Genomic DNA, 19882 nt, shown 5'->3' with positions numbered 1-19882 from the left:
AAATGTTTGACACTAGGTAACCAACCATATCATTAGCCCATATCCATAGCTATATGATCTAACCACAAAACTAAGATGGCACCAAACAACACAAGGCTGGCTTTATGGAGGTTTCAAATATACAAGATACCCACACAGGCTAAGCACAAACAGCAGCCCTTTGTCTGCTGTACTGCTTTTCCCATCAACTAGGACCATTGCCTACATGGCCATATTCCCTATCAGCCAGTAAACTTGAGAGACTTTGCCAAGATTGAGCCGCTAAGGCAGTATATAGCCCTTCTAGAAATTGTCCAAGTATTCTTATTTGGCAGAATTTTAAATAGCTTTAGTGTTCATTGTCTTTTAAAAAGAGTATGGCTGGGCAGTAATGGCTCACACCTTTGATCCCAACCCACTGGAGGCAGAGGCAGGAGGATCTCTGTGAGTTCAAGGCCAGCCTGGTCTAGAAAGTGAGTTCCAGGACAGCCAAAGTCACATGCAGAAACCCTGACTCTAAAACTGAAACAAAAACCAAAAAAAGAGTGCATATGTGTATGTACGCATGTGTGTATTACAATACACTTGCGTAGGTAAGTTCATGTTATCAGTGTGCCCATAACTGTGGAAGGTTGAGGACAGCCTTGGGTGTCAGTTTTAGGAACAGCTCCTTTGAGACAGGGCTTCTCAATGGTCTGAAGCACATCAGTTAGGCTGACCACCAATCTCGGGGATTCTCCCGTCTCAATCTCCACAATACCGAGATTATAAACTTGTTCTATTGTGCCCAGTGGTTTTATGGAGGATTGGGGTGTTAAGTGTTCACAACAACACTTTGGTGATTGAACCATCTGCCCATTTTAGGTATTTGGGGGCGGGGTGTCAAAGATCAGGGGTTTTTTGTTTGTTTTGCTTTCTGTCTTTTTTGTTTTTTTGTTTTGTTTTGTATTAAATCAATTTTGTTTTGTTTTGTATTAAATCACTGTTAATGGTTTACTATGATGGACAGAAACTTAAAAAGGACAAAGAATGCAAAACTGTTGACAAAGACAGGTGGTGCTCAAAGGACATACAAATGTGTGCACCACATGAATTGTTATCAGAGTATTCATTAACTACAAAAGCAGTCTCTTGTGTACAACCTGCATCTATGTCTTCCCACTCCAGTCAACCTGAGTCATGCCTAGTGAGTGTGAGGACTACTGACAGACTTCCTAAGCCAGGAGTCATATGTTACAGTTCCCTACGCCAACTCTAAATCCTGATTTGTTACTATAATTTGAGAGAACCAGTTGGGTACCAAATAATACTGGGTGGGATACATTCACTCATGAAGAGACAATTCTTGCCTTCACGTAATTGGTACTTAGTATGGACTTGAACTGTCCATTTCTGTTTTGGCATATCAACACTACATTACTTCATGGATGTCTTAAAAAAAATATCCTAATGTCAATAGGATGCTTTGGTCTCAAGTACTAATCATCAATTTTTAAAAGGGATTAAAAATAGAGATAACTTGTTATGTGTGGATTCAACATGAGTTATAAATACCATCTTACAAGTTTTGAGTGTTATCTTTTAGGGCTTTGGTACATTCTCACCCCAGCAATGCATGCAGTATCAGAAAAATATGGCATTTCCCCATGCTATATCCCTATACAGGACACAGACACAAGAAGAATATGAGTGGGCCCTCTCAAGGCTATAACTAAACATCTACATAGTTTAAAAATTGTTCTCCCTAGACCTGTAACTTACACTCTGCTCCTCCAATTGGCATTAAATATACTGGAAAGCAGACTAAAAGTGTTCATTGTTTCTAAATTGTGGGATAAAGATATCTATCTTTATTTCTTTGTGACTATTTTTTTTGAAATTTTCTAGAATGACAATGTGTGTTATAATTACTCAAGAAAGAAAACATACCTAGCCTAAGAAGCTGATTTTCCCTGAAGATAATCATCTTACGAAAGCAAGGGCATCAGTATGAGTGTATAGACTTGCCAACAAAGATTGAGCTTACTTTTTCTCTGCAGTGGTTCCTTTTAAAGTATTCCAGAGCAGTGATAGGGAAATTTGAAATGCAGTCCTCAATTTCCTTACCCTATCAAACAACAATAACTAGGCAGCCAATTACTTCTTACTATGTGGGAGATGTCCGTGTCTGTATGTGCTCAGTCCCTTCAAAATGAAAACTGGTACCAACTTAGTTACCTTTGGGTTAAAATATCTACAGGACTGTGGTTGGGAGCCTCCAAACAGAGCTATGCGGTAATCATGTTTCTTTCTTCTAGGCCGTGTGCCACCTGCAAGTTCTTCTCGATCCTCAGGAGACAGTAGATGGTACCTCATTCCACCTGTACAAAAATGCATAGCAACACTTTAAGAGCTTCAGGAACTGCCAAGTCAATGCTTTGAAAAGGAAAGTAGCCCTCCTTTCCCCCTGCCCTGTAACTTAAAATTATTTTTTGATCTCTCTGATGTTCTAGAAAGAAAGGGGGAAAGATGCAGAATGTCTAAGAATCCTCTTCTTAATAAATTTATGATCCTCAGAAATCAATATTACTAAGACTATGTCACCCACCTACTACATACCAATGAATCCCGTGGTTCCTTAAGAGTAGTAGTTGTCAAAATAAAAATGACTGAAATCTAGATCCCTTAAACCCTGTGACTTTAATTTTTTCATGAAATAAGATTCACTATATATAATGGAGGAAGCTGCCATTTAACTAATAAGCCTCTTGACTTTCTTACTACTGAGATTATAAACATATGCCGCTATTATCAGTCCTCTTTAAAGTGCACATTAGAATCACATAAGAAATCTCTATTTATACCTGGTTCCTATCATAGACCAATTAAAATCTCTAGTGGAAGCACTGGGAATTTGCTGTGTTAAAGGGACCCATCTTTCCATTCAAATGTGGTACAAATAATAGCATCTTCAGAACCTGGAACTTTGTTAGAAAGGCTGGCTCCCACTATCGAAAGCCTAACAAAAGATCATGTATTTACTAAAACTCTAAGTTAACCCAGACATGCATAATACTTAGAGAAGGACTATCTTAGATGAAGTACAACAAGGATTCACAAATATTGTGGATCTTCCTTACTGAGGTCAAGAGTCACATACTCAAAAACTACTTAAGCAGTGTGGGGAAAACGCACACTGTCTAATATTACCTGTCATTATTAGACAATACAGGAAAAACTATATTCTGTACCTCACATATTCTTCTCAACACAACCTGAAATGAGTTTTTAAAAAAAATCTCATAAAAGCAGCAAAGGAAAAGTAATAAGCTATGCAAATGTTTATCATATAAAACAAAATCGCAAAGCTATCCTATTAGTAAGATTTAAGTTCAGCAACTTTACAAAAGAGTAGGCTAAATGCCTAGACACTGCTGAAAAACAAAACAATTTTTCAACATATAAAAGATAGCTGACTAGTCTTTACCACTTTTTAATTCATCAGATTTGTTGAAACTAAACAGCTCAACATAGGGCTACGAATCCTCAAACTAAAGTGCCTGTTCCCCCCACACACACTTCTGTTTGTTGGATTTGTAAGGACTTGCTCTTAACTCACTTGCAAAGCTACATACTCAAGAAGATCTAACAATAAAAATAATAGGCAAGAACTCTCAAAAAAAAATACAGACAACATAGGTACGCTCGAAGACATTAAAATGACTACATGAGAACAGTTGTGTACTGCATCCATTAAATAAGTCAAAGTACATTCAGACTCAAAAAAATTAAAAATAGCTGAAATATAAGGTTTAAAAAGAAAAATTAAGGTAAACTCTCAGAAAGGGACAAAAATGGAGACAGAACTAGAAAAGACAAAGTTGACATTCAATGGCTAAAGAACCACAGTCTTAGTAATAAAGAACTTAGAAGTCAAAGGCTAAAAAGAGAAAATGCTTAACCTGATTTAAAAATATATACATACATACATTACTACAAATTTCAAAATACCAGGATTAAATAAAACATACCAACCTAATGAGATTAAAACAAAAACAAACAAACAAACAAACAAAAACCCAAGAAACCAACTGGCACTAGGATTCTCAAGACTATTACAGTCTGTAGATAATGGAGCAGTGCCTTCAAAAGTCTTCAAATCACAGACTGTGTTCAGCATGTGCAGCTTAACTAGCTTCAATGTTTTATAGGGAAATAAACATGAGACTTATCAAATCTCCAAGTGTTTATCAATTATCAGGAACCCTTTAGAAGACATGTTCCATCATCAAACAGAATTAAGAAAGGGGAGTCAAGTATGGTAGGGCACACTGGTAATCTTAGCGCTCAGGAAAGACAGGAGGATTTTGAATTTCAGGCTAGCCTGGGCTTCACACTGAGAAGCTTGTCTCAAACAAAAACAAAACACAGAGAGAGGAAAACTTTGTACTCAGAAGAGAACAGATTTATGAAATATTCCAGGAAAGGAAAGTCCCAGGACAAGAACTCAGCCTAGAGGACAAGCAGCAGCAGAAGGAAGAGGCAGAAGGAATGCACTGAAAGGGATGTTTTAAAGAAATAAAAGCAATACATTAGCTGTGGCATTTTATGAAAGCATGTAAGGCTTCCAGGTTAGTCAGGAGAAAAAAGACATGAGCATATTATTAGCTCCAGGCAAATAAAGAAAACCTGTTTAAGAAAAAGAAATGTCAAGATGGGATGCTGCCAGACTAAATAAACAGGAAACACTGAACAAAGCAGGGAAGCCGCTGAGACTAAGATTCAGACACATTCTTCATTGTCTTTCACTCTAAGATAAGGGCTGAGGCCAACCCTTTCCAGGGACTGAAAACCCTAAGGGATTATTACCACAAGAAGAAGACAAAAATCTTAAATGTTTTCCCAGACTAGTGAACACTGGAACAAGTCTTTAGTCCATGCAAAATGGCCATGTAGTCCATACAGAAATGGTATAACGGGAACTTACTTATCACCATTTTAAGGCATTCAGGATTATCTTGAATAAGTGGTTCAGCTTGTACTGTTTTACTTAGGAAATTCTTCGATATAAGAGGAAACCTGACTTTAGCAAGGATATCAACCATGAATGGCTGGCGGTTAGGCTCATCATATTTCAACCACCTCACGGCAGCGTCATAAACCTAAGGGGGACAAAGGAAACAGCAGAGGTCTGAGGTAGAAACAACATTCCAAACATCTACTTTCATGTTCACAGCAAGAAGGGACAATTACTTACGCTCAGGACCAGGAACACAAGCTTCCCAAGATGGCTTCCATTCCAGAAGACATGAAAGTTTAACCTTGTATGTCTACAGTGTGACTCAACAAACTTACCTGCTTTAGGAAATTTAAGATATACAAATTCTATATTAATAAAATGTAGGATATTTATAAGAATTGCTGTAGCATTCATTTAACTGCACCGAATAATTTCAAGTTCCTTAATTAATTTATAAGTCATGAAACAGCATCAACAACTTACTTCATGTACATACTCACCTACTATACTCATATACTCATTCAGGCTACTCATCAAACATGCTTGAGCTTGTTAATAAATGATGGGAAATGGAATTTTAAAGAACGGCTTTTTATTTTATAACAGGTTTAGATTGCTTTTTGGACTTTTGGCTAAGATCAGTGCAGAACAGATTTAAATTTAGTATTCTCTGTACCCAGCCACTGTAGTATGAAGCATCTGTCATAACCAGTAAGTTAATACTCCTATATGAATACTGTAGCATTTTTATATTTCTTTAATGTTTATCTGGCATTTTCCCCCTTCCTACTCTTCTGTAAAGGAAAGCACATTATATTCAACTAAGAAGTCATCTAAAGAACTTTTCTAGAACGTGGCAGCTTCTCAGACTTTCCTTCTTTCTGACAACCTTAACAGTTCTGATTTCTAGTCAGGTAAATGCTCTAATTTCAATTTGCTTGATGTCTTGTGCATTAACCTAGTATTAGGTATCTGGAGAGGGCGACCACAGTGATCAGCTTAGGGTTTCTAGTGGTGTGTTAAAACACCATGATGACAAGCAACTTGAAGAGAGAAGGGTTTATGATGGGTCACACTCCATCACTGAGTGAAGTCAGGATAGGAATTCAAGGCAGGAACAACCTGGAAGCAGGAACTGAAGCAGAGGCCATGAAGTACTCTGCTTGCTGGCTTGCTTAGTTTGCTTTCTCATATACACCAGGACCACCTGCCCAGGAGTTGCACTGCCCACTGTGGGCTGGACCCTCCCATATCAATCATTAATCAAGAAAATGGCCCACAGACTTGCCACTGGCCAGTCTTATAGGAACATTTTCTTAAGTAAGATTCCCTCTTTCTAGATATGTCTAGGTTTGTGTCAAGTTGATAAAACTCAACCAGCACAGTGATGCTTTGCTATTTTATTCCATCAAGGGAGGATGTACTCACTATGACCTCACTGATGTCCCATCAAGTGCTTGGACATCACTAATATTCCATCAAGGGAACATGTACTCTCTATGGCCTCAGTAATGACCACCAGCAGACCGTGTCTTTATAAAGTGTCCAGTATAAAGTCACTTTTGTTTCACCTGAATGCAAGCCAGTTAATTGAAGAGAGAACTGATATTTCTATCTTTGTTTTGTTTCTTTTGACACAGGGTCACATTACATCGTAACTGGTTTCAACATCTTGGGCTCAAGTAACTCCTTTTCTTTAGCCTCCGAGGTAACTGAACTTCAGGCATACTCCTGTGCCTGACATATAGAAGTGAGCTTCTTTTTTCTTACTATCTGATCAAGTCTTCCAACTGGAAAATCTATGTTATGGACAACATAGAGCAAAATAACATGGGTTAAAGAAAAATAGCAACTCAAAACCTGTGGTCTTATCTCAGTACACTCACTTCCTATTGCAGCTGTAACAAATCACTACAGACTTAGTGACCAAAATCAGAGGAGGATGTGGGGCTAAAATACAAGGACTGAGTGAGTCTACATATTAAAGTCACACAACCTGCTCCTAAATAACTCGGGCCAATTTACACGTCTAACACTTAAACTGATGGTTCTAGAGAAGAGAATGTAAATCAAGAGATGCTGGGCTAAACAAGATGCCAGAAGGGTTACCTGGAGGCTACACAGTACAACAATTCACATAGTAAATATTTATTTACATTTCAAGTCTCTTCTGACCTATCTGCACTTTGGACCTACCCACCCTCTCATCCACATCTTGGTCACATCTTCTAAGTTTCCATCAACATGTAAGCTTACAAGTTCAGGAAATCTTTTTGGGGAGGCTAACATGGCACCGGATAAGTTTTATCTCTGCCATGCAATCTGTCTTTCAAATGGTCTTGACTCTTCCAATGAAAAAGGCTGTATGATGATGTACTTATTATAAACAAGACTTTCTCCCTGATTTCAAGACTGTTTGTCATATATTAAAGCACCAGGCACGAGGAACTGTCTAAGAAGACACTTCAGTTACCTGGTCCTCTGCTCTCACAGTCAGGGTGTCCTGGCTGAGAAGATGTGTCACTCGCTTGACATCAAGCTGTAGGAATTCATCTGTTTTGTAAACCTCAGTGAAATGCTGATGAATGAAGTCGTCAGCTGTAGCTTTCAGTTCAGGACAGTCCAGACACTCTGCAAGCACACTTATACCTACACACAGAGGAAAGACAAGACACTGCTTGCAGATAAAACATATTCCCAGAAATCGAGAAGATAATGCTGGAAAACAATCTCAAACTTAAGGTCAATCTAGACTACAGAGTAAGACCCCGATTTTAAAAAACAAAACAAAACAGTACTATGTGTTTCAGGGGATGGAGGAGAGGAGAGAAAGCAAGGCTTAGGAAAAACTTAAGTGGATCTCAAAAACTAGATCCTTTTGTTCCAATAATTTGTCTATTTTTGTGGCAATTTGAGGTTGTCTTATGTTTAACAATAATAAGAGTATCGGTTTTTTCCAAACTCTTCTCAGGTACTGTTAAATATCTTCTTTCACAAATAAATTTAAAGTATCACATTTTACTTAAAAATGAGATGATTTTTATTAGGATTGCACTAAACTTTTGGATTGTTTTTGGGGGATAGCTGACTTCTGCAACATAGATGAAGAGTTCCATGTGAGAACTCCGCATTGGCTGGAAGACAGCGCATCAGGTAAAGGTGCTTGCCTCCAAGCCTGATATCCAACCCCGAGACCCATGTGGAGAAAAGAAATCAACTCCTGTAAGTTGTCTCCTGGTAATGGGCACAACAAGCCACAACACATCCAATTAACAAAAGAAAAAAGAACTTGACAGTTCAACTTTATCCCACTGTACATTATTTATGACAGTCAGCTTATCTTACACTCTCCAATATAAATACACCTTTTCTCCCATATAAGCTTTGCATATTTTTTATTCAGCTTTTCCCCAATTTTTCTACTTTGTTTTAGAAGGAGTTTATAGGGGCTGGTGAGATGGCTCAGTGGGTAAGAGCACTGAATGCTCTTCCGGAGGTCCTGAGTTCAAATCCCAGCAACCACATGGTGGCTAACAACCATCCGTAGTGAGATATGACGCTCTCTTCTAGTCTGTCTGAAGACAGCTACAGTGTACTTACATATAATAATAAATAAAATAAAAAGGAGTTTATATTCTATATAAGGAGGCAAAGTACAGTGTCTGCAAGCCAACTTAGTCAGTCCTCAATCTGATGGTATACCATCTTGCCACGGTTAATTCGTGTTTATTAAAATGTTATGAGCTGAGGTGGTTTTTTTTTTTGGTTTTTTTTTTTTTGGTTTTTCTTCCTGCTTCTTTTTTTTTTTTAAGGCTTAACTGTATTTATTTATTTATTTATTTATTTTTTAATATTTTTATTACATATTTTCCTCAATTACATTTCCAATGCTATCCCAAAAGTCCCCCATAGCGCCCCCCACTTCCCTACCCACCCATTCCCATTCTTTTGGCCCTGGCATTCCCCTATATTGGGGCATATAAAGTTTGCAAGTCCAATGGGCCTCTCTTTCCATTGATGGCCGACTAGGTCATCTTTCGATACATATGCAGCTAGAGACAAGAGCTCCGGGGTTCTGGTTAGTACATCATGTTGTTCCAACAATAGGGTTGCAGATCCCTTTAGCTCCTTGGGTACTTTCTCTAGCTTCTCCATTGGGAGCCCTGTGATACATCCAATAGCTGACTGTGAACATCCACTCCTGTGTTTGCTAGGCCCCAGCATCGTCTCACAAGAGACAGCTATATTTGGGTCCTTTCAGCAAAATCTTGCTAGTGTATGCAATGGTGTCAGCGTTTAGAAGCTGATTATGGGATGGATCCCTGGATACGGCAGTCTCTAAATGGTCCATCCTTTCATCACAGCTACGAACTTTGTCTCTGTAACTCCTTCCCTGGGTGTTTTGTTCCCAATTCTAAGAAGGTGCACAGTGTCCACACTTTGGTCTTCATTCTTCTTGAGAGCTGAGGTGTTGTTATTTTGTTTTTGTAGCCCTGGATGGCTGGAACTTGACAGGCTGGTGTCAAGTCAGAGTGATCTGACTGCATCTGCCTCCCAAATGCTGAGATTAAAGGCGCCATGTCAGGCCAGTACAGAGCTTTGCTGTTTTCATAATTACATTCATCACTACAAACCAATCTGCTAAGGTAGCTGGTATCTTTCATCTCCTTTGTATAAATGAACTGACTTGTTCCCATGGCATTCTGAACATTCATGGAAAAAGCATATTCCTTCTATATATATTTGCTCATACCAGTGAGACAATTAGATTTGGCCTATGGTTTATGGTTTAATTTCTAACTTGCTTGTGAATGAGTTCTCAACATGTAGTCTAGATTTGCCTTAAACTCATAATCCTTTTGCCTCAGCTTGTTGGGCGCTAAGATTACAGCCATGTGCCAACATAATAAACTAAAACCTTTTCATTTGCTTAAAAATATCACAGATACTATAATTGCAGGGACTATTGCTCTGACTTTAAGTATGTTCATATTTTAGCTTGTTAGTAATCTTTGACAGTGAAATACTTGAAGGATGGAATTTCTGAGTAAATCTATTACTATAAACTTTAGAGGATAGTTTCAGGTTTATCCTAAACTTCTTATCATCACACACATTAATTAATCTTCTCTATTATCATCATTTAAAAAAAGATTTTTACTGTATATGTGTGTGTTGCCTGTGTATGTCTGTATACCATATGCAAGTAGTGTCTACAAAGGCCAAAAGAGGGTGTTAGACCTTAAGAGCTGGAGTTACAGACAGTTTGAAGCCAGCACATGGGTGCTGGGAAACTGAACACAAGTCTTCTGCAAGTGCAACACGTACCCTTACCCACTGAGCCGTCTCTCTGCCCCCACTATCATCACTTTAGATTGGAGAAGGGAGGAATTCTTTTTAAAAAGATATTCATTGCTGGATTTGAAATCATTTTACACTAAAAACAACAGTGGTTCTAAGGGAAATGAGAGTTTTATGCACATTTATATACACACATTCTTTGTTCAAAGCTGGCATTATGCTAATCCTATTTCTGGGAACCTTATTTACTGACATCAAATGTAAATAATGAAAGTTAATCTCAACTTTCGATGCTCACTAGCATTGACTGATGAAGACATCCCACCCAGAATCTTTGCAGCTGTCTCAAGTTACAGTTCCAGGCTTTCTGCTTCCGAAGACAGTTTGGTCTTGTCTCCTGCCTTCCCAGCTACAGTCTGATCCCGGTACCACTCTTTCAGCTTTCCTTCTTAACCAGACTTTCACAGTTTTCTAATTAGCCTTTGTCTTTCTGACCACATAGAGAGCCTGCTTTTTTTTTTTTTTTTTTTAAACTTCCAAAAGAAAGATTTACAAAAGGAATACTGGGTCTGAAGAGATTGTGCAGCAGCTAAAAGAACTTGCTGTTCTTGAAGCAGATCTGGGTTCTGTTCCATACACCCACAACAGAAGCTTACAACCACCTATTCCAGAGGATCCAATATTCTCCTGTCTTATGAGGATACCAGGCACACACCTGGTACACATACATATATGCACATGCACACAAATATTGTTACAAAGGAATACTTGTACTTTTATGAAATATTGAGAACTTTTCTTATCTCTTTGCACAGGATGCTTAAGTCAAGAAAGACTTAAAGTAAATTTCTTTCTTTAAAAAAAAAAAAAAAAATCCTGGGGGCTGGAGAGATGGCTTAGCGGTTAAGAGCACTGACTGCTCTTCCAAAGGTCCTGAGTTCAAATCCCAGCAACTACATGGTGGCTCACAACCATCTGAATTGAGATCTGATGCCCTCTTCTGGTGTGTCTGAAGACAACTACAGTGTACTTGTTTATAATAAATAAACCTTTAAAAAAAAAATCCTTTGGTTACATTCTAAAGTGTCTGATTTACTGTGTTATTATGCTTTTCAATAAGCCTTTAAGTTAATTTCTGATATTTCTCTATTTTTTTTTTTTTACTCAGTTAACTTTCCAAGTGCTGAAAATGGTGCTGAAACAGATGCCCCTCTGAAGCCACCTGCTGCCTGCCTGCTGTGCGGCTGCCGGGGTCAGGCCCTGTGCACTTTTCCTTTTAGGACTCAATGTTTTCTATTGCTGGGGGTCAGTCTATGCAAACTCTTCAATTGGATTCATTCTTCTGATGACAGTAGAAACTTCTGTGATAACTAAAGTTTTGTTAATCAAATTCTACTTTTCCTAAGCCTGATTTTTTTTTCTGAGGTATCTGGGCAATTATGAGTTATCTATCACAGCCTCTCAAATTCCCTTTTTGCTTAAAACAACGAAAGCCATCTTGTTTTACTGGGCACAGTATCCTAAGCCTTTAATCCCAGCCCTCAGTGGGTGTGGGCAGGGGCAGGGGCAGGTAAATGTCTCTAAGTTGGAAACTAGCCCTGGTGTACAATACATATCAAGTTCCCAAGTCAGCCAAGGACATAGACCCTGTCTCAAAAACAAAATGTCAGCTTATTTCGCCATCACTAATAACCCTAGCCAGGATAATCTTACTGATGAAGCTGGTACTCTCATGACGTAATCATTCCTCGACAGTTAGAGACCAAACTTTTAAACATAGAAGTTATTATGTGGGACACTTCATACTCAACCATACTAGGACAGAAAGAGCAGTTTGGTTTCTGTAATCTACCACACCACTTATCCCTAAAAACATAAGTTTTGACGGTAACTACATAGAACCAATCTTCCACCAGTCACATTCAGCACACTCCTGCCCCTCCAGTGTGATCATTCTCTAGCTCCAAGCCATCCGCATCACCTCAGAGCCAAGTTCCCAGTCTTTAGAGACCGTGGCTCATGAGGCAGACCTGTACCCGGTCTGACACTGTCCTTAAGGTCCCAGTGACTTTTCCTTTGAGGTTTATTGCTTCTCCCACATGATCCCGGGGCTCCTGTCTCACACCACTGCCCTGCTTCTTCCTTTAATGGCTTTTTCATCTTTCAGTAATGGGTTTCTTTTAGTTACATCATGCATGAGACAGTTTCCCAATTGATCTTTAGTTTGAATTTTAGCGGTTATCTACTTTACTGTTCAATTTAATTAAATGTCAAGACTGAAAAAGCATAGGGCTATGCCCCTTCAAATATCTTCTATTTTTAATTTTCTTCCTATTTCTTACATTAAAATTTCCCTCAGGAGCTATTCATTTTGGCTGTTGAATGTTATTTTCTGTCTCTCAAGCTACTAGGCTTCCTTGAACTTTGTACGATTTTGTTTTATTTTGAGTCCAGGTCTCACTATACAGTCTAGGCTAACCTGCACTAGCTAAATGAACCAAGCTGGTCTTGAATCTGCCTCTGTTCTCTCAGTACTGGATTACAGACATATGCATCATCATGTGTAACTGAATTTTGCCCAATTCATTCAGTTTCCATGGGTTCCTTTAGCACTGTGGAGTTTAGATTGTGTAGGAATCTTGAGCAGCGGAGAAACAAAAGGAAATCTTAGGCAGGAGTTCTCTAGCTGGCTGGCATGACAGCTATGCTCAGATCCACAGAGAAAGCAAACAGAAGCAGGTCTTCTCATCCTACCTCTACCAAGTTACTGAGGGACTGTTAGACAAGGTCTCATACTGTAGCCCAGGCTGGCCTTAAACTAGGGGCTATCTTCTCATGTCAACCTAGGCCTAGTTGAAGCCTCTGTTTTTGTTACAGGCTTAGGTCCAGAATCAGGCTCTTTTCTAGGTCACTGTGGTCACGTTATCTATCAGCTTTGTTAACAGTGATGGCAGCTTAGCAGCAGAATGCTTTCCTAGCATGTACACGGCCCTGAATTCAATTTCAAGTACCACAAAAACAAACAGAAACCACATGTACTGGCTGGTTTTGTGTGTCAACTTGACACATCTGGAGTTATCACAAAGAAAGGAGCTTCAGTTGAGGAAATGCCTCCATGAGATCCAACTGTAAGGCATTTTCTCAATTAGTGATCAAGGGGGAAAGGCCTCTTATGGGTGGGACCATCTCTGAGCTGGTAGTCTTGGTTCTATAAGAGAGCAGGCTGAGCAAGCCAGGGGAAGCAAGCCAGTAAAGAACATCCCTCCATGGCCTCTGCGTCAGCTCCTGCTTTCTGACCTGCTTGAGTTCCAGTCCTGACTTCCTCTGGTGAACAGCAGTATGGAAGTGTAGGCCGAATAAACCCTTTCCTCCCCAACTTGTTTCTTGGTCATGATGTTTGTGCAGGAATAGAAACCCTGACTAAGACACCACACAAAATGGTAGCAAGAAATAGGCAAATGTCAGTATGTTCCCTGTAGAAGCACAAGACACAACAGACAGCAAAAACTCACCTCAGGTTCTACACACTATATTTTGTCCTATCTCTAGGACTTTTAAAAAGACATTTTTGTTTGCAGTTGATTCATGCCAATAAATTTATAGTGCTAAGGAGTTATTCCAAAAATGTTTTTTGAAATTTTTTATTTATTTATAGTTTATGTATCTGTGTGTCTGCCTGCACATGTATGTTAACTGTGTGTATGTGTGAAGGATACCCTGAAACTAGAGTTATAGACATGCTGAGTGTTAGAAACCAAACCTGAGACCTCTGCAACAACAGCAAGCACTCATCTCTCTAGCTTCCTCACGCCCAAGGGGTTGAAAGTAAATCCCTTCTGTAAACACATGGTGTCAGATTACTTACTTACTTGTACAAGGAAAGATAATTTAATATTAGGAATAAAGCTAGAAGAATAGAGCTGTAAGCTACAGTAGAGAAATGGGGTTTCAGCCAGAGAGCACCTGAGAGCACACAGCTCAACCGCAGGCAGTGTTGACTTCCTTCTCCCAGGTTGAGTCCAGGCTAACAACAATGTAAGCCATCAACTACAGCTCCTTTTCTGGACACCAGAGCAGTCTCATTTTTATTCCTTTCATCTGATGTTTATTCTTTTCTACAACTATCCTGTTTCCTTTCTGACTGCCTTCCACATTTCCCTCCCAGGGTTCACAGAATGTGTGCAGGAGTACAAGTGTCCTGAGGAAAGAAAGTATAGAAGTGGGACCCAAAAGGCATTTCGAGAAGGCCTCTGCCCAGGGTTCACTTTCCTGTCTTTCCCTTGAGTCAAAAATCTCAGCATTAACTCCGTTCCAGGCCTCTCTATTCCCTTGATTCTACTTTGTTCTGCCCTGGATTTCCAGCCTGCTCTTTCCCTGAAGCCTGTGAATTGCAGTAGGGTAGAAAAATGGAATTACACTAGGGATTGGCACTAAGGATCATCCCACAGTAAAATGCAAACTAAACTTAGACAGCTGGATTACTTTCTCCGATTCTCTCAAGGACAACTTATTTACTGGAGGCAATAGCTTCAAATGAAGAATTACAGCAGTGCTTCAACTAGCACCTTAGTTTATGATGTCCCTGTTTACAGTGACAGTGGAGAGACAGCATGGTGCTCCAAGCAAGCAACAGATGACTCCAGGACTTAGGTTAGAGAGGTTATAGACAATCTTCACTGAGAAATGTTCATGTTTTTCATATAACGCTACCACAAATGGATGGCACTCCTGTTCCTATCTTCGATAAATAAAACTAACTGTAAAAGCCATATTAATTTTAGAAAATAGTAACACTGTATTTATTGAGCTTATTGCTGCCTTCTAAAAAAGTTTCTTTTAAATTTTACGTTTAAGATTTAAAAATGTTTCATTGGATATTATCTTTAAGGTTAAATGAAGAGTCTTACCAATATGTTTTTTCTTTATTTAAAAACACAATGAGGATTAAAAAAATAAAATAAAAAAGAGCCAGGAATCTGGTATTTCTTACCAAGACAATTTGAAGCATCAACTTGTTCTTTCAAAAAATCGACACACATTTTCTTCACAGGTTCAATCTGGTACTGATTTGCTGCGTCTAACAAAGACTGAACATTGTTGCTATTCACAGAAATTCTGTAAGTTAAAGGGAATATTAATTTCACACAATTTTTAATTGCTTAAATAATATTACTGTGAAGTGTACTCTCCTATGACATTAGGATCCCTCTAATTCCTCCATTACAGTTTTTTGTTCTAAGAAGTCAGGAGCAAAACAATTTGTCACAATGATGTTTTTCTGTGTCAGACCCCAATTTTATTCCCCCCAAAAAGAATGATTCTTTTTAACTCACCTAGCAGTATAAGCAAATTCCACCAGTTGTTCAATAATATCAGGTTCAGCATCTTTGAGCTCTACTTCAAAGGACTTAGATTCAAGCATGTTAGCTAAAAGAAGAATAAACATGAATGATACCAGCACTATCACAGGTTTAACTGAGGAACCGGCCACGCCACGTTACAGTAAATACAGTGGCCACTAGGACTGTTATTTCTAGAGGGAATAAATACAAAAACTCTTTGTTAGTAGCACCTGTTGAACTGAGCTAAGAGCTTCCTCAAGTATAAATGAGAAAGACAGAAAACTAGAATTTTTTTTCCCTTCCAAGACCTAAAATAATTCAGCCTCACTCTTCTCTAATATCCCTCCAAATTCTCAGAGATAGGTAGGGCATCAAAGTCAAACCTTGAGGCAGGTTCATTATTTAAGTTGATGAAGATCACAGAGAAGAGGCAGGTGTCATGATGCACACCTGCAATCCCAGCACTAGGGAGTAGGCAGAGGGAAGAGGACAACTCAATGTTCCAAGCCCCGTCCTGGCTAGCTCCTGTCTGAGATCAACAAAACAAACCTCATAAGGCAATACTGAAGGGTGTAATCAGGCTCTAGGTTTCAGCTAAAAATAGACTTTTTTCCACTACAGTATGTCTCCTTTCCCTCCGTCCTCCACTTGGGGCTAATGAAGGAGCACTCACTGTGTGACCAACATCAGAGCTGACCACTCTCATTCTCTTTACTGTCTTGTAGCCTTAAGTTATAAAAAAGCTTTAAAAACTAGAAAAAAAATGCTTATTTAGACTCTACCCAATTCTCATAGAAAAAACAATAGTTTTTAACCTAAAAACACTTACTTGTGAACATTAAGTTAAAGAAGTGACTGGCTGCAGCCAGGACAACGCGGTGAGCGGGGATCTTTCTTTCCTGGACGGTGAGGATCACGTCACACAGTGTTCTCTAGTGGAGAAGAAAAGTATATGAAAAGGAGCTCACTGGTTGGAGCTCAGCAATAGTAAGTATAGCAAAGTAGGAACTACCAAATGCTGTAATGCCTGCACATATTTTCTACTTATATCCTTTCCACACACTTTAGAGAGCATTTGTCAAAGACTTAGAGTACCTGTTAGATAGTATCAACATTTGGTACTATACTTCCAACAGTCAAGAGAAACACAAGTTAGTGTATTAAAAGCAAGTCTGGTATATAAAGGGGATTCCAGGACAGCCAAGACTATAGAAAGAGACTCTATCCTGAAAAACAAAAGAGAAACAAACAAAACACAGGTCTGCAGAGCTGCATGGGCGGTACACAGCTGCCCAGAGCCTGAAGAGAGTCACTCTGAGGCAGTCTGGGCTGTATAAGGACACCCTATCTTGCTTTGACTGTCAATAGAAAAGAGTCTGCTAATCCTTCAGGGAAGCCAAAACTTTTTCCTGTCATAAATTCTAAGGCCTTTATTGTTAGCTTTCAACAGGGGAGGGGACAATTAAATGATATAATAGTATATGCAAGTTATAATCTTTCAAACACTGCAGTCTATATTTGATTTTTCTAATTTATCAATGCTTGGTAAAATCCAGAGAATATGGCACATAACCCAAAAAAGTATCAGGAACCAGAAAGGATTCAGACACACAGAGTAAATGAACTGACTCTTCAGCAATCTTCCCTTAAATAGCTGTCTCACAAACATCCTTTAGATAGAAGCTGGATAGCAGCCATTTCTAAACTAATTTCTGACCAAGACAACAGTAGTGACACTCTAGGCTGTAGAAAGAAAGTAGGCCTGCAATAACTTAATCTTCAAAAGGATGGGGAACAAAGGCGTACTGAAAATACATCAAGGGTTAACACCTTACAGATGACTTTTAAAGAAAAAGAAATGTCTTTGGGGGAACACATCAAAAAATATATTCACAACGAAGCTGAAGATATTCTAACCACTGGGAGGTAACATATTCCGTTATTCTTTTTTTATTTTATTTTAAGTTTTAACTGTTATGTGTATGGGTGTTTTGATTGTAATTATGTCTGTGTACCATATGACCCCTGAGGGAATCAGATGAGGATGTCAATCCCCAGGGATCGGGATGGTTTTAAAATGCCATGTGAGTGATGGGAATTGAACCTGGGTCCTTTGCTGAGCCATCTTTCCAGCCTCATACTAAGTGGTTTGTAAATCTTGTTACAAATCAATAATTTAGTAGCTTAGCAGATACAGTTTTTGTAAATTTTAAGTGTTTTCCTAAATAAGTATTTTACTAATAGTTTTTGAAAAATTGACATTTCCTACTATTTAGCTATTTTGTTTATGTGAGTACGCACATGCGTGCAGGCATGCGTATTCGTGTAAACATACATGCAGATAAGTATAGATGCATGGCCTGTGCATTCAGTGGTCAAAAAAAAAAAGGTTATCCATTGTCTCCCTCCTCCACCTACCTCCACTCACTGACTGAATCTCTCAATGAACATAAAGCTGGCTGTCATGGTGAGGCTGGACGAGAGGGCTCTCAGGATCAGATCTCTCCACCTTCCGCTCGGTTATAAACACATTTGCTCTGTGGGGCTTTTCTGTGGGAATTTGAAACCAGCTCCTCTTGCTTACACAGCAAGTGCTCTTACCCATTAAGCCATTCCACCAATCCTACTTTATTTTGTGAATAAAAATCCAAGTAAGATGCTAATACTTAGGAAAAAGGAAAGGAGCCACCCAAAGCAGACTAAAAGAGATACAGAACTTTACATTTACAGTCTATCTCAAAATTTGTTAATAAGTTTTGTGGGCCAGTACTTAGAATCTTGTGCAGATTGGTAGCCCCTAAAGCTATTGTTGCTTCCATAGAGAGCTGAGCTTTTAAAGGTTCACTGTCTGACCTATGTGGGTAGGGTGCAAACAAGCAACAGTCCTTGGGTGATTTGCCATATGCCATACTAAAATATGCAAAGTAGTGCACACTTCTTAACTATCCTGAAATACGTTAACTATAAAGATGAACAATGACAGAGGTTGTCCAGCTTATCTGATCTCTTTTAAATGGTTCAAAGACACAAATAAGAGAGAAACAGATACATCTAAACTGGACGTGGCATATCGCTGCTTATGATTATCATACTAGTAATCCTCACCTTCACCTTAACAGTACTATTGCCTTCTCAGAGATAAAGCCTTAGACAAAAAGTTTGAAAATTTATAAATCAGACTAAGAAAAAAGCTAAAACATCAGCGATGAAGTAAAATGGGAAATGTAAAATTTGGAAACAAGATTTAGAAAAAAATTCTTAATTTATAATCAGACTGCTAAGATATCAGAGATAAAACATAGGGAGAGAAAAAAAATTAAGGCAGACTTTGAGAAAGAAGAGGCTGAAAAACTAGATACTAGATTGGAGACCACAGAACAGAGGTTGGAGGATTCTTTGAATCAAAATAGAGAACACTCACAGAAATCCAATCTAGAATTCATAGTAAATCAAAAGAGACAGTTCCAGATGAGAAAAATCTACAAAGGCTTAAAGAATTAAAATGGCAGCCCATAAAGAGATAACACATTAAGCTAAGAATCTAGATTCTACTTAAGGGAACAATGCCATACAACAGATTATATGTTTCACTTAATGGAATTTAGAGTATTAAGATACATATGTGTTGATGCATCATACTATTTGATGTATATTCAGAATCCCAATAGGCTTCTGCCTTGAATTCTGAAAAAGAGGATTCTGAGATTGCACATTTAATAGAAATTATGATAATTATGGCTATGCCTGCACAAATTGAGACTGACACTATTCCAACATATGTCTCTAATAAACTGAAACAGTTCTTTACATATTCCAAAGTAGAGCATGTGTGGTTTTAGCACACAGTCCTACAGCACTGGTAGCTGTAGAAGACCAATCCCACTGTGAAGGCAATGCACTGACAGATGGAAGCTGAGGCTGCCTCAGCTTATGCACTCACTGGAAAACAACAAACATTTTTATATTCTATACTCCTACCGGTCAAACAATTACGGAGAGATCTAACAAAAATTTAAGAGAGATACTCATAGAACAAGATAATTTAAAAAATTCTTCTAGGGATAAATTAAATGATGTTTTGTTGCCTTTGAATCTTTTTCTTTTTTTTTCCAATTTTTTAATTAGGTATTTTCTTCATTTACATTTCCAATGCTATCCCGAAAGCCCCCTATACCCTCCCCCCCGCCCTGCTCCCCTACCCACCCACTCCCACTTCTTGGCCCTGGTGTTCCTCTGTACTGAGGCATATAAAGTTTGCACG

At 38.7% G+C, this 19882-nt stretch overlaps 1 protein-coding gene across 2 annotated transcripts in view; it reads right to left on the bottom strand.

The window, feature by feature from the left end:
• Nucleotides 1–19882, bottom strand: part of Klhl7 (kelch like family member 7) — a 60721-nt gene that overhangs the window by 18227 nt on the left and 22612 nt on the right. For both annotated transcript variants that reach the window (XM_021163177.2, XM_029477286.1), the window contains exons 2-7: nucleotides 16451–16553; nucleotides 15613–15706; nucleotides 15270–15394; nucleotides 7452–7627; nucleotides 4946–5120; nucleotides 2197–2339 (exon numbers count right to left, since the gene is read on the bottom strand). In XM_021163177.2, coding sequence (XP_021018836.1) covers nucleotides 2197–2339; nucleotides 4946–5120; nucleotides 7452–7627; nucleotides 15270–15394; nucleotides 15613–15706; nucleotides 16451–16553 — 816 coding nt within the window. The remainder of the gene's footprint in view (nucleotides 1–2196; nucleotides 2340–4945; nucleotides 5121–7451; nucleotides 7628–15269; nucleotides 15395–15612; nucleotides 15707–16450; nucleotides 16554–19882) is intronic.

The sequence above is a fragment of the Mus caroli genome, chromosome 5 (assembly GCF_900094665.2).
Source record: "Mus caroli chromosome 5, CAROLI_EIJ_v1.1, whole genome shotgun sequence".
Taxonomy (NCBI): domain Eukaryota; kingdom Metazoa; phylum Chordata; class Mammalia; order Rodentia; family Muridae; genus Mus; species Mus caroli.
The sequence above is the reverse complement of the archived record's forward strand: the minus strand, read 5'-3'. Positions and strand labels throughout refer to the sequence as shown.